Source organism: Festucalex cinctus, chromosome 15 (assembly GCF_051991245.1).
Source record: "Festucalex cinctus isolate MCC-2025b chromosome 15, RoL_Fcin_1.0, whole genome shotgun sequence".
Taxonomy (NCBI): Eukaryota; Metazoa; Chordata; class Actinopteri; order Syngnathiformes; family Syngnathidae; genus Festucalex; species Festucalex cinctus.
The window spans coordinates 25,887,650-25,910,170 of NC_135425.1; the positions used below are offsets into that span (position 1 = coordinate 25,887,650).

Below are 22,521 nucleotides of genomic sequence, written 5' to 3' on the forward strand. Positions count from 1 at the left end.
TAGTTTTGCATATTTAGTTAATCAGAATACTGGCATATTATTAATAACAAAAAATAACATTTAATACAGAGAATCAACATCCATTTACACTTTTTTACAGGCATTGGCAATGAAAAAAAAAAAAAAAAAAGGCATGTTGAGGACATCACCATAGGACAAGATGTAATGAGATATTTCGTTTATATGCAGTCCCCGTACAAGACAGAAAATTAAATATAACTTTTTTTTTTTTTTTGTAACTTTGACACTGATGCATTAATAAGCTGTTGAACATGGGATTGCATTGAACACGCTGACAGAGCTTTAAATTAAAGTGGAAGCGGAAAAACACAAACCATAATACCATTTTCATATAGTTTTGTGAGAAAGATAGTGTCTCTTATGTACAACGGATAAACATGACATGAACATATAGCATGATTGAAGTCAAAGATGCGTCACGTCACGGTCGCGAACCTGCACCGTCCAAGCCACACCACTTGGGCATCAAACCCGCGGCCGCCATGTTGGCCGCTGGAGGTCATCCATTAAAATCATTTCTTCAACTTTACCGTTTTCCCTCACAAATTCAACATCAAGCTTCTGTACAACATTTAGGCTCTTCCTCAAACTTGCCTCAAATGTCCCCAAGTTTTTGTGACTAGAGCGTTTGGAATTTGAAACATTTTGGATTTGTCTGAGTTTTTTTGTTTTGTTTGTTTTTTAGTAGCATTTTTGCGGGCCCCCAATCAAAGGCTCTCAGCAGAGGAACATACAGTGCGTCGCCATTCACATTCTCATCATTCAGACTGGACTCATTAGCTGCAGTTCAACAAGCTTCAAGTAGAATTTAAGGGCAAAAGCTTGTCCTCGGACAAAATATTTAATATAAAATATGTAACAATTTATGCGATATATATATGTACGTATAGGTGACGTTTGAGCAGCTGCCGGTCCTTCACTCGGTGACGGACTTCTTGATAGTAGCCGAACGAGGACGTCGGCGGGATGAGAATGGCCGACAGTTTTAGTGGTGCGCCCGCATGTCGCCAGGCGGGCCCCCGTTGAGCTCGTGGAGGCCGTCGATGCCGAGGTAGCCCAGCAGGATCTCGCTGCGGCGGTGCGAGAGCTTCAGGATGTCCTCGGCCAGGCACTGCGCCGACGTGAAGCGCACCTTGTCGTGGTCGAACATGTCCTTGAGGTACTGCACGATTTGTTGCTGCGGGCGGCGGCGGGAGGAGGAGAGAGACACTTTTAATTTAAGTCCATTTCAACAACAACAACAACAAAAAAAGCGTCAATTTTTAATCATAATTAAATCGCATGACTTCAAGTGTTAACTCACGATTAATCACAAATTTTATGTCTGTTCTATTTAGAACAGTACAATCAAATATTTACTCAACATAAAAGTGGGGAAAAAAATTTAAACTAATAGAAAATTCTCAGGGTGGGGGGAATTTGTTGTTATTGCAAAATTATCATAAAAAAGGGCATTGTGTTAAATGTATTCTTGCTGCTTGAATAATTTGTAAATGCTCCATAAAAAAAACAAAAAAACTAATAGAAATATGGCTGCATCTATTAGTCATTGATACATTAACTCACTGACTCCCAGCCATTTTCATTTGACAGATTTTGCAAGGCCCACAGAATATTGTGTTTCTATTGCTATACAAATATGGAACCTACAAAAAGAAAGATTAGCATCTCTCCTTTCATCAGGGGGAAAAAAAAAAAGTATATTTGTATCTGTTTCCATTTTGCAGCCATTAGCATTAGAACATAGCTAAGTTTCATCAATATTGTTGATGAGCTTGTTGCAACATGGCCCTAGCTGATCTCTCATACTCTGCTGCCACCTGCTGGCTGTGTTTTTAATAACGACCATTGCTTTTAGCCACCTCTTCATGTCAGAAGCTGTCATGAAGCTCTTGCATTAAAAAAACAAAAACAAAAAAGTGTTAACACGTTTTTGGGCGTGAATGACCAAGTATTAAAAACATTTTTTTACACGTTTTTGGGCTTGAATGAGTTCATTTCATCATTCATAAAATTGTATTGAAGTTAAAAAGATCTACTGCACTGTAAAAAAATAAACTTAGTTATAACTTAGTTTTCACCTAAATGAAAAAAAAGTGCATAAAAAGTCCTCACCTTGAAAATAGTACACACTTCACTCAAGTGCTGCCTGGGGCCCAAAAAGCCAAAGGCTAGAACGGGGCTGACGTGCTCCGATATGGCGTAGAAGTGCGCGATGAAGCCGTCGGGAACCATGAGGAGGCGCCTTTTCGCCTTCAACACCGACCAGCAAGCCGTCGCCAGGGCCTGTCGCGCAAACGCAACGCGCTGAGTTGAGGAACGACACGCAAACGTGCCCCAAACTCACCGTCTCTTTAAAGCTGTCCGAGAGCCATCGGTTCCTCAGCACGGCCACCACGGACGAGGGCGGGTTCTCCAGGTCTTCGAAGGCGTCCATCAGGATGAAGTCCAGCACGATGTCGAAGAAGCTCATGCACACCACCTGGAAAATGGAATCGACGTTACCGACTCGTTCCCCGATATAACGTTCATACACATTTTTCTTGCTTATTTATTATTGATTATAATATAGAATTAATTAATATCATATTATATAATTGTAATTAATTTAATTAGTAGAATTAGTTTACTTAATTCATTTAATATTTTTTTTAATTACAACTTTAATATAATAAAATCTAATTATATATATATATATATATATATATATATATATATATATATATATATATTAGGGGTGTTAAAAATCGATTCGGCGATATATCGCGATACTACATCGCGCGATTCTCGAATCGATTCAATTAAAAAAAATCGATTTTTTTCATTTTTTTTTTTTTTAAGAGCTCAGAATTGTTCATTCGGTAGTCTTACCGATTCAACGTCTTATCATCATTGCCAATTCTTTTTTTTGTGTGTGTGTGTGTGAATCCATTTTTAAACTTCCATTTTTAATGGAAAAATATTCAACAAAACGTCTGACTTCGGGTTAGGATTCACACCTTGAGCATGGAAGAATGTTATATGAACGGAACATTAAGCCTTAATATTTTATTTTAATGCTGTTCAAACATGAAACAGATTACAACCTCTATAAGACTGAAATTTCAGATAAATAAATAATACATTTTCATATAAATCTTACACTCTACAAGCTTACGGATTAGTATTTTCTAAATTTGAATGAAAAAAAAATCGCAACAATCGACTTATAAATTCGTATCGGGATTAATCGGTATCGAATCGAATCGTGACCTGTGAATCGTGATACGAATCGAATCGTCAGGTACTAGGCAATTCACACCCCTAATATATATATAATAAAATCTAATGAGATACTACTATATAATATATATAGAATATTATATTACGTAATCGTTGTTTGCTTATTTATTATTATTATTATTAATTATAATATGTAATTAATTATGAATATAATATATGATAACTCATGATATTATTCATTTATATTTAATTAATTAAATTTGTTTAATGAATGACATTTTTTATTGAATTTATTATAAATCAACACTTAGCAGTAAACGGATCCGATTGGCCCGAGGGCAGTGTAAGCCCCGCCCACAAGACGGGTTTCGGAAGGCTCACCCCGCGGCCCTGCAGCTCCATCTTGGTGAAGGCCCACGTTTCCTCTCGCTGCGTGTAGAGCAGCATGTCCTCGTAGCTCTCCAGGAACGCTTTCGGACTCTTCAACGTCACAGGGAAACATTATTATTATTATTATTATTATTGCTGAGCGCGAAGTGGGGAAAAAAAAATCCATCATGCAAGTTTATCACAGATTTTCTTTCTTTATTTTTTATTTTTTTTTTTACAGTAAACAGAACATATTGTCATGAAAGCGTGTTTCTGCAAGTTCGATCATTAAATTTTTCTCTTGTTTTAGGCGGGTCTGGACAATAATCCCTCTCTAATGTCATCATTATCACATATTTTTACAACTGATCATTAATCTATCTATTATTCAATCAATTTGCTCATTTTCTCCCAAAAACGTATAAATACGTTCTATTTTAAATGTTTTAAGTGTGCCAAAGACATATTTATATGTTCTTTTTTTATGCTAGAGCATACAGAAGGCTTTGATGCAGCCTCTCAACTGCAGAATGAATTTAATAATGGATCACGCGTCGATTAATCAGCTCTCTAGTGTATAGCGCTTCACCTTGTTGGCCTTCACCATTAATCCGGCAATCATTTGCTTGCCCGTCTCCATGAAGAATGTGCGGTGCGTCTCGTCCAGCAACAGCACCTAAAATCACAAGAGAAAAAACAAAACATTTATTTTTTTGGTTTTGAATAGAATCACCTTCCCTTTGCATTCTTCCTATACAGGTACGCCAGTTGTCAAGGTGCAAACGCACCTGGAATGCTTGCCTGACGCAGTGCAGCTTGGCCAGGAAGTCTTGGTCGCTGTAACATTCAAGTAGTTCCGTCCTGTGCAAGAAATGTCAATCAATCCATACTAACGACAGAGTTAGGGCTGCTCGATTATGGAAAAAAAAAATATAATAATCATGATTATTTTGGCAATAATTGAAATCACGATTATTCCTTTTTTGGTACAAAACAAGAAAATGTTTAAGCATTTAAAAATATTAACACTTTCATTATATAAGTTCCTTGTGGATCAAACAGAATTTATAATAATATATATTGAAAATAATAAATATTTATTTATGTTGGCAAAAACTTGAAGTTGGCGTGCAGCTTGTGCACTGCGCAGTAGGACGATCATTTCGTTTTTGGTACAAAACATCAAAATAAAAAAAATACAAAATAAAAAAATAAAATTCCAAATTTTAAGACAGACACAATTCTTGAAAACACTAATTATGCAAGTTCCTTTTGAATGAAACAACATTTTTAAAATTAGTTATTTTAAAATTAAAAAAAAATTTAAAAAAGTTGCAAATGTATCAATTTAAACAACTCCAAAATTAGTATTAATAATCTTTTTTTTTTTTCTTTTCCCCAATGATGCCGATTTAGTAATTGTGGCGTGTAATAATTGAAGCTGTAATTGAATTGGGCAGAATTGCAGAATTGCAATTTGTGTCATTCTTCTACCTGAGCGTCCTGTAGGCCACCCGCTCCTCCCTGACGCGAGACAAGGCTTCCTCGTAGAGAGCGGCAGGTTTCAGGAGCTGGTAGGGGTCTTGCAGCGAAATGGCATCAAACATCTCAAAAAGAAAAAATATATATACACATATAGATATCACAATGGGGTTATCATGGCGCTTGTGTCCAAACGAACGGCGCTGCCGACCTCGACGGCGGAGAAGAAGGAGTCGTCGGACGACACGGTGGCAGCGTCGTCGTCATCGTCCGGTAGCAGGCGGAAACTCTCCAGCGGGGGCAAGATAAGCGTGTCCTCGCTCTCTTACCGAGGGGGGAGGGGCATACGACAGTACATAAGACTGATATCATGACCAAAATGCTCATCCCAAAAAATAAAATAAATAAATAAATAAATATTTGGGGTGTCATGCGATTATGTATATATATGTTTATTTATTTTTAATTGTGTTGTCGTACCAAAGTCAGCCATGACGCTGTCTGCGGGGATGCTGCCACCAAAATCCTCCTGCAGGTGGTAGGCCCGGTGCAGCAGCGTCTCCAGCTTGTCGGCAAACACTTTGTTGTTGTGAGCGTCCATCTGGAAGGAGGGAAAAAAAAAAAAAAAAACACGGCAGGATGGGAAACAAATGATGGGAAATTGACTTTTTTAATGGTTTTTACAATAGGGGCCAAACGCAACAAGCAGGTCAGTCAATCAAAAGAAGAAGAAAAAAAAAAAACGCTCGTTATGTCAATACCAAAAGGTAAGCAGAGCTGCATTGAATTCACTCTGGGCTCCACCCCCCTATCATCATGGTAACAAAAGCTCAACTAGCCATTGGCCCGGCAACATATGGGGTGAGAAGAGCATTTAATGGAGGACGGCGCTTCACGAAACACGAATCACTTACCGCGGCAGCGTCTCCGCACGGCGCCCCCTGCAGCGCCAGGCCGCCGTTGCCGGCGCTGACGTTTCGGCGGCCGTGGCGCGCGTGCAGCGCCAGTTCCCATTTTCGGAGGGCCTCCTCGAACAGCTCCATGCCTGATGAGAGAGACAGCGAACGCCATGACAACAGCAAACTCGCTTTGTTACTCTTAAAGATAGGAAAACTGTTTTCAAATGGCTTGTATACAAATAGTTGTTGACGGGGGGGGGGGGAGGTCTCTGGAGTGTTTGCCTTCACATTATTAAAAGCTGTTAAATAAATTGTACCTTTAAATAAATGTTTGTTGGATTCATTAGATTAAAATCAATGAGAATTGTAATCGTCCTGAAAGACTTGACAAAGATTGAGATTTTATTTTTTTTTGCCCATATTGTAATATGTTTGAATTATTACTGGTAAGGATTATGTTACCCATTAAATACAAGTTCTCTGCATTGGCGTCCTCGACGGTAGCAGGCTCCTCCCCCGCCGCGGCCTCTTCGGCCTCCCAGGGCGTCGGCGGGTTGACCGACTGATTGGGCGAGGTCGTGGCTCGCATCTGTTGGGGGGGGGACACGCCGATTAAGAGAGAAAACGCACACACAAAAACCAATAACTTACTGATGCCAGGCTGTGGGAGGAGCTTGAGTGTTTACTGGGCGCCAGGGACGAGATGCCGCTCAGCGTGTCGTTGCTGCGAGTACTGGGACTCATCGCCTGGCGGCCAATCAGCGGAACTGCAATTCACCATCATGTCAGAAACATTTTTTTTTTTTTAAACAAACCCCACAACGGTGTGTTTACTATCCGTGTAGCCAGCCGTCGGTTTCCCTCACCTCTCTTCAGCGACGCCGGCCGCCCCGTCCTGAGCAGCGCCTCGGGCACGCCCACCGGCACCCGCGGCGCCTCCTCCTCGCTCGGGGCGGCCTGCTTCCGCTTCCTGCCGCGCCGCTTCAGCTGGTGGGCGGTGAGCGCCAACGCCACACTGCCCAGCGCCGTGGCGAACAGCACCTTCTTCAGGCTCGGGCTCAGCCGCAGCTGCGAGAAGATGGACTGACGGGAAGAATTCAGAAGATTTTAGACTTAGACTTGACTTTATTGATCGCAGCAGCAATAAGAACAGATAATAAGATAAAAAATAATTCAATCAATCAATAAATAAGGTTATTACACCAGAGATTGAGTTCATAATAATAATAATAATAATAATAAAAATAAAAGAAATGTCAGAAACCACAGAAACGTCCCGGCTGTTTACAAAACAAACACAAAATGGCAAAATACAGGCTGGGGGGTGTGGGGGTTTAGGACTAAATCACCCCCACACGTTAAGAAAAGCCCAGATCTGTAAATTGAGAAGTAGTTTGTTTGTTCAAATCCTATATTTAAAAAGTGCATTTTCCTGAGTGAAACCGGCAGACAGCCCCTTTAAATATGACTTCCACCTAAACACCACAATTGAATAATTTGGAAAAATCAATATCTATTTTATTTCTATTTGATTGTTAACCCGTACATACATTTAGGTCATCATTTAGGTCAAAGAGCTACCACATACTTGCATATGTACTATAATAGAAACTTTTTTTTTTTCATAAAAGGTTTTGGTAGCAAGCAGTGCTGTACCCCTTTTTACCTGGCCAAAGGTGGAATAGAGGAACACGGGTATCTCGGCGACCGTCATGGCCAACGCTTGCGCGATGGACATGCCCTCCATTCTTCTCATGGACATCTCCAGGTGAGGCGAGTGGCAACCGCTCTCCGAAGAAATGCCAAAAAAAAAAGCATTCACCTCAAGCACCGCGGTGAGCCAAGCTCCGAGGATTTGTCTTTTACTCTCCACTCATCCGTCGGGTTTACCCTGCAACACAAATATATATATATATATATATATATATATATATATATATATATATATATCGACACGAAGTCGCCATCCTGTAAAGAAGGCAACCTCCCGCAGCTCCAGACAGGGAATTAACACAAGGGGAGGTAATTAAGCTTTGCATTAACTGTTAAGCGGGGGAAAGGTGGCCACAAAGCAGGTACTTTAAACTCTGGCGGTGCTTGGAACCATTCACTCATTCCCTAATTACTATATAGGGAGTAAAAATCCTTCTTCTACTGATGTTTTTTCCAAAAAAAAACAAAAAAAAACACGAATGTCTGTAATGCGCACAGATGCCACAAGAGGGCGGCAAAGCACCTAAAACAGAGAAGATAAAAGTGTCATCCCCGTGCTTACTGTATTAATAAAGTCACATTTTTAAGACAGTAATTAATTTTACAAGCAACTTAAATATACAGGTGCGGATTTCACATTGACTGGGTACATTTGTGACCACATTAAAAAGAGATAACTAGTTTTTTTTTGGCTGATTCTTCTGTAAAATAATGCGCAATGGCAAAAAAAACAAAACAAAAATATTATATACATCGTTTGTCTGGCATCCATTTTAATTAGGAACCGTTCAAAATGTTAATAATGCCGCCAATGAATGTTATACAACTTAAAGTAGGCGGTAGAAGGCAGGCAAACCCACCGCGTTGATACTCATCTTTACGCTGTTTATTTCACATACGGAGAACATGTGGCGGAAAAAAAAAAAAGCAAAACCGTTCAAAACGAGCAAGACGAATGCGACGTTAGCTTGCAAATTGGCTAGCTTAGTCTCACGTCTCCTGTCACGGAACATCACGTCGGGTGCTAAACACTGACATTTCAAGGCTTTACGGCCAAAAAGCAACACGGGACCCAATTAGCAGATTGATCATAGTTGCTTATAAAGGCGTTTGTGAATACCGTGGGCATCCGAAGAGCAAAGGAAGGGCATTCTCGTATCACAGCCACAGTGAAAGCGTCCAGCAGACAAGTTTTTGTAGGTGGCGATTATTGACACGACTGACAGCCAATTGCGCGAGGGTACGGAGGGAACTTCCGTACTACTGACCAATCGGATAAAGCAATCCTAAATTATGCATTTCTACAAGCCAATCAGGTGTGTCATTATTGACTCACGCTACGCCGACCCATTCCGGAAGTAAATTTCCAGTAACAAATGAACGTAAGACGCGGCCCCGGTTTGTCAAAAAATAAAGTGAATATTTTTCCAACTAAAGGCATTGGAACTAACACGTGCTTTTGGCGTTTCTGTTTTGTTACACGCCACTTGAAGAGTAAGGGTTTCCGGTAATAACCAGCAAAACAGCCTAAAACATGGACGTTAGGGGCGGATTTACTTTCGTTAGAATGATTTTATTTTGCTATCGGGAACGCCTGGCTGGGCCGGAAGTTCTACTCGACTGCATCCCTGCAAATGACTACTGGGGATAAGATGAGTCCCGCTGTGAGCCACCCGCATCGGTCCCGGCGGGCCTCCCCAAGACCCTGACATGAAATCTACGGTAAAAACGATTGACTTTGAATGCATTACGTGCATTTCATGCTTGTCGGCATTTGAGTTTGTGAAACTTTATTCGACGTGCGTATGTGTCATGCACGCGCACAGACGCTGCGCTGGCTTTGCGTGCTCAGCCTCCTAAGCCTGCCGGTCTTGTTGTGGTTCGGACACGCGATGGGCCGGCGGGACCGCCGTGCACCCCCGCCCCCCGCCGCGGGGCGCAGGCATGGCCTCTGGGGGTACGTCAGGATCCGCCTGGACAGGGTGGAGCAGGTGACAACCCTTAAAACCTTACTGGACTCCGCTGTTGGCACGTGTCCCGGGTCCTCGTTTTACGTACGGTACCGTCTTACGAACGGTTTTGGAACAAAGATTTTCTGTAATTCTGACATAATTCCCATGAAATAGCAGGTGCAGGACCGGAGCTTTGTAATTGCCTGTAGAGGGCAGCAAATCACTACTTTTATCTGAGCAACTTACAGCCAAATAGTTCCGTTGGCACCAAGATGCCACAAAATGACAGCAAAGGACTACTTTTGTTGAAATGAAGCTCCTCAACTCAAGTCAACATAGTTCCTTGGCATAGTTTTTTTTGTTTTTTTTTTAACCGAGCTTCTGTTTTTTTGCGGCGTTTCAGTTCCTGGACCTGCACTTCAACCAGTGCGCCCTGATCTCCAGTTCGGGCCGGATGCGCGGCTCGGGCCTGGGCGCCGACATCGACCGAATGCCGTGCGTGATCCGCATGAACGACGCGCCCACGGCGGGCTACGAGGCCGACGTGGGCGGCCGGACCAGCGTGCGCGTGGTCTCGCACAGCAGCGTGCCGGGCCTGCTCAAGGAGCGGCGCCGCTACTTCCTCCGCCAGCCGGCCGACACCACGTACGTCTTCTGGGGGCCCGACAGGAACATGAGGACGGACGGCGGCGGCGCCGTCTTCAACGCGCTGCGCAAGATGGCCGGCCAGTTTCCCGCCGCCAGACTCTACGCCATGACTGCGGAGAGGGTCCGGTTCTGTGACGACGTGTTTCAGAATGAAACTGGGAAGAATAGGTACAAGTTGGATTTCAGTTTATCAAACTCGGCTCGTCGCCTTTTTATGCTCAAAGTGGTAAAATGATTCCTTTGCCGCCATTTTCGGGCATTTGTGTGTTGGAGTGAGTTGAGGAGTTTTATTGAGGCAAAAGTAGTGCCTTGCTGCCACCTTGTGGCATCTTGGTGGTCATAAACTGTGTTGAAGTGAGTTGAGGAGCTTTATTTGGACACAATTATTACTTTGCCGCCAAGGACCTGAGTTGAGACAAAAGTAGTGCTTTGCTGCCACCTTGTGGCATCTTGGTGGTCATAAACTGTGTTGAAGTGAGTTGAGGAGCTTCTTTTGGACAAAATTGTGACTTTACCGCCAACGTCAGGCATTTTGGTTCCTATAGGAACTGAGTTGAGACAGAAGTAGTGCTTTGCTGCCACCTTGTGGCATCTTGGTGGTCGTAAACTACTAAACTAATTTGAAGTGAGTTGAGGAGTTTCTTTTGGACAAAATTATTACTTTGCCGCCAACGTCAGATATTTTGGTGCCTATAGGTCCTGAGTTGAGACAAAAGTAGTGCTTTGCTGCCACCTTGTGGCATCTTGGTGGTCGTAAACTGTGTTGAAGTGAGTTGAGGAGCTTCATTTGGACAAAATTATTACTTTGCCGCCAATGTCAAGTATTTTGGTGCCTATGGGAACTGAGTTGAGACAAAAGTAGTGCTTTGCTGCCATCTTGTGGCATGTCAATTGATGCAAATATTAATGTTGGCTAAATAAATTGATTTTCGACGGAGTATGTCTGACCGTTTTCAATCAAATTGTGCGAGAATGAGCTTTATATTTCTGCTTATTTTTGGCTGTCTCCTTCAGAATGGAGTCCGGCGCGTACCTCAGCACAGGATTCTTCACCATGATTCTGGCTATGGAGATGTGCGACCGCATCCAAGTTTTTGGGATGATTAACGCCGACTACTGCAGGTCGGTCGCACGCGTTATTCCCATCAATGTCGAACGTTCCAAGATTTTTTTTCCCAAAGCTTAATAATCCAGTCGTACCATGTTTGCCGTTGGTGCGCGGTCAGACGAAGCAATCGCAGCGCGGCGCCGTATCACTACTACGGCCGGGCGTCGTCGGACGAGTGCCTGATGTACAAGGCGCACGAGCGCAAGCGGCGCGGCGGCCATCGCTTCATCACCGAGAAGGCCATCTACGCCAAGTGGGCCGCGCGAGGCAAGATGGAGTTCAGGCACCCCTCGTGGAATTTGTGAAGCGGGGAAGCGAAAATCTCCAATCGCTGGGATTTGACCTTTTGCTGGATTTTATAAAAAGAAAAAAACAGAATGCCTAAAAAACAAAAAACAAGAACATTTTTTGGCATATCACTGACACCAGTCTAATGTTCTATACAAGTATGCTGTTTGTCCTCACTGATATTTTCTTTTATGGATTACAATTTTATTTATTTCACTTTTATTTCTGAATTAAAATATTTAATTCAGAAATTAACGCATTCACTGGCAGGCAGCCATTTCCACTGAAGCAACGCCCTTCGCTCCTGGCTGTTTTACTAAGTTTTGACTGATTTTGCAAGGTCCACAGAATATTCTGCTCTATTGCTATAAAAACATGGAACCAACCAAAGGAAATATTAGAGTCTCTTCTTTCATCAGAAATGGCATGCGCTAGCATAAAAAAAATACAAACGTATAAATTCTTTGGGACACTGGGACTATTTAAAATAGAACGTATTTTTACGTTTTGGGGAGCCAATGAGTTAAGTGTAATTTAAAAGTTAAAATAATTTAGAAATTAATTCAAATTAAGATACAAATATTTTTTTTCTCACATTTTATTTTTGATGGAAGTATTGAATATTAAAAAAATAATAATCCAGAATTGCTTATTGCTAGCCTATTTTTAATGCTAGCTAATAATACTCACAGACATATTCTTCATCTTCTGCGAGGAAGGACTATTACAGCCATTTTTTTGTATTATACTGCCCCCTGGTGGCTAAGGTGCACGCACCACAAGAGCAGTATCATGACACAATAAATTGAAGCAAAAAGTGACACAGTTTAGTTCTTTTCATTCCACTTAATGTCATTACTGCCTGTAATATATTTTAAGTAATATTGTACAATATTACAAAGTGCTATTTTTCCAATTAAAGACACATTACAAAAAAATCATCTCTATTTTTTTTTTTTTTTGGTCACTTAATGCACCACAAGTTTATTTGTGTCACTAATGTTGAAGTTGACCCATGGGAGGAAGGAAGGAAGGAAGCGGTTCAAGGAGGTCAATGCTGCCTCTGCTCGTTTGGCTTGCCCCCACCCCCCCCAAAAAAACAAAAAAAACAAAAACACAGTCACCAGTTCAACTGGTTGTTCAAAAAGAAAGCCGAGTAATCGTGGTGATGATCTAAACAAGCGCATACAGCTGCATCGTGTGAGGTAAGTTCATGCTTTTGTTTTCATCGTGTGACCATTTAGTATGAAATTATTTTCAAAGTCGTTGGGTATTATTTAAAAAAAAAATGTTTGTTACATTATGTTCCAACTGAGCCTCACTCAATTATGTTTCTGATTAATATTGCCTTGATTTGAGAAAATCACTATTTTAGTTTCCACAGAAAAACAAACAATTACTGAGAGATGATCTCTTACCTTGTAGCTCATTTCTTCTTGGAAGTCGCTTTTTTTTTTTTTTTTTTTTTGGTGGTGGTGGGGGTGTTGATAGCCTGGACGTCCGCTGACGTCAGCGTTGTCGCAGCAAGATGGACTGGCTGCAGCGGGAGGCAACATCGCGCTGCGCCGTTTACAAAAACAACAACACGATGAGTAGCCGACCAGGCGTCGCGCGCTCGCAGCCCGGCTTTTAAACAGTTTAGCATCATTAACCCCCCCCCCCCCAAAATTAAAATAATTTAAAAAATCAGATTCGTTGGAATGTCGCTCGAAGGAAAAGCTGAGTCGACCACGGGGAGGGGGGCTGAGTGAGTAACATGGTAAGAATTTATTTCTGCCATTTCATTTTTTTCATTCTTGTTTTCCATGCTAGTATTTGTGAGCATGTTTGGCGATTGACTAAATGGCGAACGCGCAGCCGCCCAATAAACGCGGCCCCTTTCTAACCGCTCCCGCCCCGACATATGCTTGCAGGACCACCACAGACATCTCGTCCACGCACACCTGAAAGCATGGCTCTCAAGGTAGGATTTGATTACACACGAAGGGCGTGGCCGCACATCTTTCCGCTTCTCATCACTGTTGATTGACATGGCCAGGGAGGTTCATGAAAAATAAATACATGGGATATTGGCGTAGATAGCTTTCGACCGGAAATGTGTGCGTGGGTCTAATAGTATTAAGGATTTTCGAAAACTCAACTCAAGCGTAAATATTTATATAGCGCTTTCAAACAGCCCGAGCTGTCACAAAACGCACAAAAAATACGAACCAACTTTCTTCCATACATACGCTTTGATTTTGAAGCCGTTTTAGATGAAAGAGGACAGAATCAGCCTCATTTCATCAGTTGATCAGAGACGTCAGCTTAGCATGCTTGACGTCACACACGTTCGCTCCAAGCTATTAAAAGAAAAAAAATGTAATTTAAAAACGTGAAAATGATCACACAACGTCTTACAGATTTTTGTTTTGTTTTTGTTGTTTGTGTGAGTAGCAAAACAAGCGCACTACTAAGGTAGTTTAATTCAGTGGGCGTCCACTAGAGGGAGCCCATTCGCTGTAGTGACAAGTGACGCCACCGGCGGCCATATTACGTTACCACTATTAACCGTGTGTAAGGTTACGTTCGGAACAAACACAAAATATTGGGTTGCGTCGCATGTCCCGTGGGCTTTTGTTCACAATAGGTGGGTCTCCACCTTCTCTTCAGACATAAACAACATAAAAAGTTTCAACACCACTAGTCAATGACCAGTGGTTGTGTTGTCTGCTAAATGCTATCTTGGTTTAAAGTTCAACATCTGTCAACAAGACAATCCACCGTGCAGCGGATACGCCGAGTCTGCGATAGGGAGAGTCAAGCTCCCCCTGCGCGGTGCTCTCGTCATTCAACAGACGCATTCGAGAGTTTTGGTCGTCCCTTTAGGAACGTAACGGAGACTTACCTTGCTTTCTTGATAACCGTTTCACATTGCTCGGCAGAGAACCGCCGCCATTTTACGTCACTACGCACTGAATGCGTTGCGACGTAAATAACAATGGCGGCGTACGCCCAAATAATGTTTCTACAATATGTATTCAACTGGAAATGATTTTTGAAAAATGAATCTCATTCTTATCTTTGTAACACCCAAATAAATAACAAGAGCAAACTTGTTCTGACAGCCGGGGTTCCTTTTAAGGAAAATTATGTGAACCTAACTGTACACCCCGAGTAAGAATGCAATTCAACATTTTCTTAGATTCGACTTTATCATGTTGTCAGGATCCTGGCGTACAAGACGTACTGATAATATTTTACAAGTTTTCAATAACAGCGGTGACGCAAGATAGCTGCCATCTTACTTCAAGCTGCGAGAGGCCAAATTGAATTCCATTTGAAAGGTATAAAACATGACTGTTTTGTTGTTTTTTCCGTCTTCGTCGTCCGTCTTCCCAGGAGGGAGCGCATATCCGGCGCATCGCTATCGTGGCGGCCATCTTCATCCTGATGACGCTGTTCATCTTGTTCAGCTCCAGCATCGGCGACAGCCAGGTGGCCTACGCGCCCTTCCGCATGGCCAAAAACCACACGCCCAAGTCCACCAACCTCAAGACGTGGGCCACCAAAGACGACTACGTGCCCGTCCACGGGAATCAGGTCGGCCCCGTCAACGTCAGCCATAAAATATTTCCGTCCTGTTGTTTTTTTAAGTACTACTGACTATCATTTCTGTATTTTGACAATTATCCTGTCGATTAATCATATAATTAGATAATTGATTTGGAGTGCAGTAAGTTGGTTTGAAAAACGATCATTGTGAAATCTCGAGGAAACGTATGCAAAACTGAGTCAGTTGCTGGACAGATAAATATCTTACACAAGTAAGCAGATTAGTCTTCTTCGCCTGAAGATTTCTGTCCATTTCCCCGCCACTCTTATGAGGCGCTCCCTCTAGTGGCCCGCCAAGTAATTGCTCAAGAAGTAATGAACAATAGAGCTGTTCTAGTGGCTGTATATTAATGACAAATATCACGATACTTGCGTAGGCATTTCGATAATGTGTCGGTGAAACAAAGTATCACGATATCTAATTCACTCCCAGCCATTTTCACATTTCGCAATCCCGTTCGCTCCCCGCTGTTTTTACTAGATTTTTGACCGACTTTGCAAGGACCACAGAATATTGTGTACTGTTGCTATAACAAAATAAATAAAACATGGAATCTACCAAAAGATATGTCTCTTCTTTCATCAGGAAAAAAAAAAAAAGTATATTTCTATCTGTTTCTGTTTTGCAGCAATTAGCATTAGAATCTAGCTAAGTTTTATCATTTTTCATAAATCTATTTAGGATTGTGAGTAATTGAGCTTTTTTTCCCCAACACGGCCCTGGTTGGTCTCTTATACTCTTCTGACATCTGCTGGCAATTTGTGTAAAAAGTAATACACAATATTTTGCTTGTTTTTGAAAGTATATTATTATTATAACAATATTGTGACTTTTTTTTTTTAAATATCGGCAACCTGCCCACGATATCGTGATAATTATCGTATCGTGAGCTTCATTTCGTGATAACATATGACGTTTGGATATCGTTACATCCGTCCAATTTACTGAAGAATGTTCTGACTTGTTAGCTTACTTATGTTAGCAATAAGCTAGCAACGGCTCGTAAACTGCGCCACCAAACAATGCTCTCAAATATTTTGTTGTTCCATTTCTTTGCGGGCGCAGAGGCTGAGCCAGCGCTGCCGCCACTGCGCCCTGGTCAGCAGCTCCAGCCACGTGCTGGGCATCAAGGCGGGCGCGGAGATGGACGCCAGCGAGTGCGTGATCCGCATGAACGACGCGCCCACGGCGGGCTACGAGGCCGACGTGGGCGAGCGCACCACGCTGCGGGTGGTGGCCCACTCCAGCGTGTCCAAGGTGGCCCGGCGCCCCAACGACTTCATGGCGGTCGGCGACGGCGGCCACAGGACCCTCGTCTTCTGGGGACCCCCCAACAAGATGACCAAGGACTCGAAAGCCAGCGTGTACAGATCCGTCCAGAGGATCTGCTCCACCTACAAGCAGGTGTCGTGTTTCACCGTCGCGGCGGAGAAAATGCACCGATTCGACAATCTCTTCCAACTGGAGACGGGACGAGACAGGTGAGCCTCTTTTAGTGGATGCAGTTCGACGATTTGTGAGATGTAAGAATCGAGCCCTACCGTCGAAAAATCGTCAATAACCTCGCGAGATTTGTAACTCCTTTGCCGCCAAGGTGCCACAAGAGGGCGCCAAAGCACAGTTGAGTTTACAAGGTTGAATTGCGAGTTTGTGACTTTGGAGTCAGCCAGTCGTCCGGCAAAAAGTCTACAGTTGCTTGGTTCAAAAAATTGTTGCAGCTCGCCTCTTTACTGTAACACGTAATTACAATTCTGGCCTTTTCTTCCGGCTCAGACAACGATCAAACTCGTGGCTGAGCACGGGCTGGTTCACCATGGTGATCGCCATCGAAATATGCGACAACATCAAAGTGTATGGGATGGTTCCGCCCGGTTACTGTGGGTGAGTTATCAAGTGCTTCCTGAGACTATTTTTCCTTGGCGTCTACTATTGATAAATATCGAGGACCAAAACTGCCAAAATTCTAAATAGATAAATGACTACACGTGAAAATAAAAATGGATATAAAAAACAATTTGACAATTATATAAAATATAAATGGAAATAAAAATAAAAAATATACATGAATACATTTGTATTTAATTTTTTAATTATAATTTTTTTTATAATTTCCACTTTTAGTCATTTAGTTATTCATTTATATATGTAGTCATTTATTTATATTGAATTTTGGCAGTTTTGGGCCGTACTGCCAAGTGGAAATGTTATTCAAATGGAGGGGGGCGGTCCTAAGCGTGTCTTGGGTTGGACTCTCCTAAGACATGCTTAGGACCGCCCCATCATTAGAATAACATTTCCACTTGGTGGGAGGGACCAAAACTGGCAAAATTCAAAATAAATAAATGACTAAAAGTTCAATAAAAATGGATATTAAACAATATAATTCAAAAATTAAATACAAATTTATTTATGTATATATGTTTTGTTGTTCTTTTTATTTCCATTTATATTTACTTTTTTGGATATAATTTTCGAATTGTATTTTTTTTATATGTTTTTATTTTCACTTTAAGTCATTCATTTATTTAGTCATTTATTTATTTTAAATGTTGGCAGTTTTGGACCCTACTGCCAAGTGGAAATGTTATTCTAATGAATAATGTTATTCTAATTCTGCCCAATTTTTTTATTTTATTTTTTTTAAATTTTTGCTCACAGGAACCGGACGGAATCCAATAAGTTGCCGTACCACTACTACAAGCCGCGAGGTTCTGACGAGTGCTTGACGTACATGCAGAACCAGAACAACCAAAAAGGGAGCCACCATCGCTTCATCACCGAAAAGCAGGTGTTTGGCCGCTGGGCGCTTCTGTACAACATCACCTTCGCTCATCCCGCGTGGTGAGACGATTTCCCTTGTGGGAGTAAAACAAAAAAAAAAAAAAAAAAAAGGGACGCTTGGACGCGGGACGGCATCTACTTTCAGGGATCTCTTCAAGGAAGAAAAACAAAGCAGCGACTGACGTGACGCGAGGAATGTTTTACAGATGTTTACTTTTTTTTTTTTATGTATGTTTGCAATATTTGTATTCTTTTGTACAGTGTTCCCTCGTTTATCGCGGGTTCATCTTTCGCAGCCTCGCGGATTTTTTTACAGCGGGCATCCGCGGATTCGTCTCGACGCGACTTTTCCAACGCTGTCTGGCCCATCGATCCACGATATTGCATTCCGGAGATTGAAAATACATACCGTGCTGTATAACAAATTAAAAACATGTACTGCTACTTTTAATGAAAAAAAAAGAAAAAAAAAAGAAAAGAAAAAAAGACTAAATTAAAAAAAAAAAAACGAATGAAAAAGCATTCATAATAAACTAAAAATCTTACCAAAACAAATTACAAAAATATATATTGTAACTAATAATTTTTTTATTTTTTTTTTAAACATACTTTTAATGGAAAAAATAAATGTAAATTAAAAAAGAACATGATGAATGAAAAAGCATTTATAATAAAGTAAAAAAAAAAAAAAAAAAAAAATCATACCAAAACAAAAAACCAAACAAAAAAATATATATAAATGAACAGATTTTTATTTATTTATTTATTTTTAAATTAATACTGATTTCCATTATCACGGGTAGATTTTGGAACGCAACACCCACGATAAACGAGGGAGCGCTGTATTGAAGATTAGGGTTGCAAAATATGCAAGTTTTTTTGTTTGTTTGTTTTTTTCCCCCCACGGAGGGAAAAAAAAAAAGAAGTTTGGCTCTTGATAGGGAATTTAAACACAAAGTGGTACCTTGACTTACAAATTAAATTTGGTCTGTGACCACCTAGCTTGGAACTTAACTCATTTGCTGCCAAAAACTTATAAATATGTTCCATTTTTAAATGTTTTATATGTGCCAAAGACGTATTTATACGTTTTTTTTTATGCTAGAGCATAAAGAAGGCTTTGATGTAGCCTCAACTGCAAAGACCGGTTGAAGAAATGGTACTTATGACACAAACGGCCAGCAGGTGGCAGCAGAGTATAAGAAATCAACCAAGGCCATGTTGAAAAAAAGCTCAAACACTCACAATTCTAAATAGATTTGTGAACAACGATGAAACTTGGCTAATTGTTGCAAAACGGAAACAGATAGAAATATACTTTATTTCCCTTATGAAAAAAAAAAATAATGATAATTTTTCTGATATTGTCTGGGCCTTGCAAAATCAGTCAAAATCCAGTAAAACAGCTGGAAGCGAAGGGGATTACTTCTGTGAAAATGGCTGCCAGTCAATTAGTTAATTGACCCGTAATTTTCCCCATTGAAAAGAATTGAAATCTCTTTGACTTCTGAGTGCCCCCCCCACTTGACTGTTTCACGAGTCATTTTTTTTTTTGCTTGTTTTTGCTTTGTTGAGTGAGCCAAAACCTGCATCAACAACAAAACTTTGGATGTGCCGCTGCTTGAGTGAAGTGAACAAAATATTATTAGAGCAATGAAGATACTGTGATGCCCTAGCAAGGGGATTTTTTATTTTATTTTAATTTTTTTGCTTGTCTGTTTACGACAAAACGAGTGTTACGTTTTAACGTATGTTGCCTTAAACGTTTCCCAGTAAATGGCCATGGAAGATTTCCAAAACCTTTCAAAAACGTTTCACCATTTACAACGTTAATGACGGCGCACTTCAAAAAGGTTTCAAATTGAGAGCGACTTGCCCGTATATAATTTAGGAAGATGACGTCAGGATCGGGACGAGACGGTTCCCTTTTATGGAGTCGAAAGTCATCGGGGCGGCGCCGCAGTTGCTGCAACAACTTGCTTGATTTGTTTTCCATGTGAAGTGAAAACGTTTGTTTGTCGACCTGGCTGAAATAAAGAAGACACTGATTTTCGTACAACATTGTCATGTTTGTGAATTTGTCTGGACAATTCTGTCAGCTCTCAGACTGACCCCCTGACCTCAACCCTATTGAGAACATTATGAAAAGCTCTACTCATTTAATTGATCTCACTAGCGATTTGGACCCCCGGTTTCATTTTTGAATAATAAGTAATTTCAAAATAGAATTCAACTATTTTCGTCTACAAACGACCCGTTTTAAAAACCTAAAACGGAGCCCTGATCACAACAGTGTGTGTCAATAAACATGTAATAGAGGAAAACAAATATTGAAGAAAAAAACGTATGTAGTTACATCGAACAATCTTTCAAGCAGTGGAGAAGGCGGCCACTATCTTCTGCCTCAGCGTCGCCATGGAGATTAAAATGGCTTCCTGTGCGAGAAGAAGACAGAGCGCTTGAGTTTGCATTACGACTTCATTTTGTCAAGTCATTAGGCTGTACAGTGAAATTGCATTCATGGTGGGTCGATATACATTCCAGATCCACATGAGATAAAAAATAAAAATAAAAAAAACTGTGCAACTTAATAAGACAATATGATATTCAATATAAGTTCTGCAGCAAATATTCTGCCATAACAAAAATAACATTCATTTCAGACACAGCTCCAGTTGAACGAAACTGATGTTTACCGTCACCTTAGTCAAGGCAGCATACCAATTTATTGTACAAGTGGTTATAATGTTCTGGCTGGTTCGTGTATATGCAACAGTATTTGGTGTCAAATATTCTAACAGATAATCTGTCACAAAACATTAACCATTTGACTCTGCAGAGAATCTAAATACTAGTTTTAAAAAATGTGACTGGCTTGCCTATTAGCCATTCAAAAAAAAAAAAAAAAAAAAAAAAAGTATGTAATGATGAAAAGTAAACTTAAGTGCATTCTTAATTGGTGATATTTGCGTCATGCTGGTGTGGCCTCTTTGAACACAGTGCTTTTTAAATAAAGGTACAATTTCAAACCTGAAAAAATACAATCAACATCCTTCATTATTTACTACGCAAGTGTTTTAGATTCACTTGAGAAACAAAACAAAACTGTTTTTCTAACTAATATTTTGGGGGGGGAGCTTTGTTTTTTTGAGTAATTTTTTTCTTTTTCTTTTTTAATGTATTTTACTGAATATTTTTTTTCTGTCAAAAAAAAAAAAGAAGAAAAACAGGGGGAAAAAAATTCAAGAAAAAACTAAAAAAAAAAAAAAAATCCAGAAAAAAAAACATTCCAAAAAACAGAGCACCACCTTGTGTTTTTCAGAGTAATTTTTTTTTTTTTTTTTTACCTCTGAACTCCAAGTGACCTGTGAAAGACCACTGACCTGTTATATATGACTGGACTACGTACAGGTGTGAAATATACAGCTCGTAGGCAGGTAGTATAAGGCCGGAGGCGGGGTGGGGGGTTTTCAGATTTTCAACGATTAACGTGACAGCCCTCCCAAATATAAGAAATGATTCCACGCCGCGTCTCACCTCCGTGCGAATGGTGCGGCTGCCCTGGGCGGGACACGTGTTGAGGTACAGGTCAAAGAGGACGCTGGGACACGTGACGTCCAAGTTGTGGTCGGCGTCTAGGCTGGCCTCCAGTCCCTGGAGGCCTCCGAAGACCACCAGAAGATGCCTGCAAAAACGTTGCCAGTGAGAAATTGTGGGGATTTGCGACGGGCGGCGGCGGATGCTTAACTGACTTGAACGGCGGCAGCGAGGCTTCGGCGACGTCGCTGCCTCTCTCCGACGTCCCGACGGTCACGTCGTAGCCGTCCTTGTACGGGCTTTCTGTGAACACCGCACCTGCGGAGGGAAGGAAAAGAAATCAATCAAATAGTAGCCAGTTTTAGGGGTGCGTGTGAAATATGGGGCCACATACTGAGACAGGACGCCAGGCGGACGCTGTAGCCCCAGTACAGCCCTCCTTCCGTCGTGGGCACGCGAGGAGCCACCGCCACCCCTTTGTACGTTTTGCTGTCTTCAGGACAAATCGGACACGTGACTTCAAAACATCATCACACCTCTTTTTAAATTTTTTTTTTAAAGTGAGAATCACCTTGCTTCTGCGGCGCGTTGATATGCACAGTGACTCGCAATCCCGCCTGAAGCTGTTTATCAATCTGCACCTCCTAAGGTGGGCATGAATGTCATAACTCGGAGAAGGACCACATCATCATCATCATCATCATCATCATCATTCCACTTCCTGCTCCTTTTTACCTTCCTCATGCCACAGTTGACCAAAGAACCTTTGCCCGCCTTTGTGGGCCTGTCCAGGACGATGCCTTCGCGGTACTCCGATTCCTCGTCGATCCTCATGTGGTGAGGGCTGTCCAATGGGTTCAGCAGTCCTGCAGGTAACCCAGAAAAAAAAACGGAAGAATGTTAAGA

General features: G+C 41.3%; 4 protein-coding genes across 10 annotated transcripts in view; 2 read left to right on the plus strand and 2 right to left on the minus strand.

Moving 5' to 3' along the window:
- On the minus strand, positions 1-14,640 carry miga2 (mitoguardin 2). 3 transcript variants are annotated; one of them, XM_077496553.1, is made up of 15 exons: positions 14,590-14,640; positions 7,660-7,884; positions 6,860-7,076; positions 6,645-6,760; positions 6,456-6,585; positions 6,009-6,139; positions 5,575-5,695; positions 5,306-5,418; positions 5,107-5,219; positions 4,401-4,473; positions 4,202-4,288; positions 3,625-3,723; positions 2,369-2,503; positions 2,137-2,307; positions 1-1,198 (listed from the first exon to the last, which is right to left on the minus strand). In XM_077496553.1, the coding sequence occupies exons 2-15, from the start codon at positions 7,753-7,755 to the stop codon at positions 1,007-1,009; spliced, it is 1,794 nt and encodes a 597-aa protein (XP_077352679.1). In that variant the 5' UTR covers positions 7,756-7,884; positions 14,590-14,640; the 3' UTR covers positions 1-1,006. The 3 variants fall into 3 exon arrangements, with proteins under 3 accessions (XP_077352679.1, XP_077352677.1, XP_077352680.1); XM_077496551.1 differs by lacking the exon at positions 14,590-14,640 and adding an exon at positions 8,827-9,038; XM_077496554.1 differs by lacking the exon at positions 14,590-14,640 and adding an exon at positions 8,827-9,033 and having other exon boundaries at positions 6,456-6,582.
- st6galnac4 (ST6 (alpha-N-acetyl-neuraminyl-2,3-beta-galactosyl-1,3)-N-acetylgalactosaminide alpha-2,6-sialyltransferase 4) lies at positions 9,065-12,099 on the plus strand. Of its 3 annotated transcripts, XM_077496559.1 has the most exons (5): positions 9,073-9,428; positions 9,533-9,697; positions 10,062-10,474; positions 11,321-11,428; positions 11,533-12,099. In XM_077496559.1, the coding sequence occupies exons 1-5, from the start codon at positions 9,417-9,419 to the stop codon at positions 11,717-11,719; spliced, it is 885 nt and encodes a 294-aa protein (XP_077352685.1). In that variant the 5' UTR covers positions 9,073-9,416; the 3' UTR covers positions 11,720-12,099. The 3 variants fall into 3 exon arrangements, with proteins under 3 accessions (XP_077352686.1, XP_077352684.1, XP_077352685.1); XM_077496560.1 differs by lacking the exon at positions 9,533-9,697 and having other exon boundaries at positions 9,065-9,428; XM_077496558.1 differs by having other exon boundaries at positions 9,070-9,697.
- Positions 12,824-20,137, plus strand: st6galnac6 (ST6 (alpha-N-acetyl-neuraminyl-2,3-beta-galactosyl-1,3)-N-acetylgalactosaminide alpha-2,6-sialyltransferase 6). 3 transcript variants are annotated; one of them, XM_077496556.1, is made up of 6 exons: positions 12,824-12,907; positions 13,616-13,665; positions 15,084-15,284; positions 16,363-16,778; positions 17,071-17,178; positions 17,956-20,137. In XM_077496556.1, the coding sequence occupies exons 2-6, from the start codon at positions 13,654-13,656 to the stop codon at positions 18,140-18,142; spliced, it is 924 nt and encodes a 307-aa protein (XP_077352682.1). In that variant the 5' UTR covers positions 12,824-12,907; positions 13,616-13,653; the 3' UTR covers positions 18,143-20,137. The 3 variants fall into 3 exon arrangements, with proteins under 3 accessions (XP_077352682.1, XP_077352681.1, XP_077352683.1); XM_077496555.1 differs by lacking the exon at positions 12,824-12,907 and adding an exon at positions 12,926-13,461; XM_077496557.1 differs by lacking the exons at positions 12,824-12,907; positions 13,616-13,665 and adding an exon at positions 13,735-14,331.
- LOC144002820 (kynurenine--oxoglutarate transaminase 3-like) overlaps positions 20,127-22,521 on the minus strand; it is a 13,915-nt gene continuing 11,520 nt past the window's right edge. Inside the window, exons 21-26 of the mRNA XM_077498394.1 lie at positions 22,351-22,481; positions 22,187-22,259; positions 22,010-22,108; positions 21,831-21,933; positions 21,616-21,763; positions 20,127-20,513 (exon numbers count right to left, since the gene is read on the minus strand). Coding sequence (XP_077354520.1) covers positions 20,448-20,513; positions 21,616-21,763; positions 21,831-21,933; positions 22,010-22,108; positions 22,187-22,259; positions 22,351-22,481 — 620 coding nt within the window. The 3' untranslated portion in view covers positions 20,127-20,447. The remainder of the gene's footprint in view (positions 20,514-21,615; positions 21,764-21,830; positions 21,934-22,009; positions 22,109-22,186; positions 22,260-22,350; positions 22,482-22,521) is intronic.

Bases quoted from the DNA above. Each gene is read 5' to 3' on its own strand.
- st6galnac6 (XM_077496556.1), top strand. The intron at 16,779-17,070 runs GTGAGCCTCTTT...CTTCCGGCTCAG, and splicing joins CTGGAGACGGGACGAGACAG to ACAACGATCAAACTCGTGGC. The intron at 17,179-17,955 runs GTGAGTTATCAA...TTTTGCTCACAG, and splicing joins GTTCCGCCCGGTTACTGTGG to GAACCGGACGGAATCCAATA.
- st6galnac4 (XM_077496558.1), top strand. From the start codon at position 9,512: ATGTGTCATGCACGCGCACAGACGCTGCGCTGGCTTTGCGTGCTCAGC. The intron at 9,698-10,061 runs GTGACAACCCTT...GCGGCGTTTCAG, and splicing joins GCCTGGACAGGGTGGAGCAG to TTCCTGGACCTGCACTTCAA. The intron at 11,429-11,532 runs GTCGGTCGCACG...GTGCGCGGTCAG, and splicing joins ATTAACGCCGACTACTGCAG to ACGAAGCAATCGCAGCGCGG.
- miga2 (XM_077496553.1), bottom strand. From the start codon at position 7,755: ATGTCCATGAGAAGAATGGAGGGCATGTCCATCGCGCAAGCGTTGGCC. The intron at 7,077-7,659 runs GTAAAAAGGGGT...TCTTCCCGTCAG, and splicing joins TCTATTCCACCTTTGGCCAG to TCCATCTTCTCGCAGCTGCG. The intron at 5,220-5,305 runs GTCGGCAGCGCC...TTTCTTTTTGAG, and splicing joins CCTTCTTCTCCGCCGTCGAG to ATGTTTGATGCCATTTCGCT.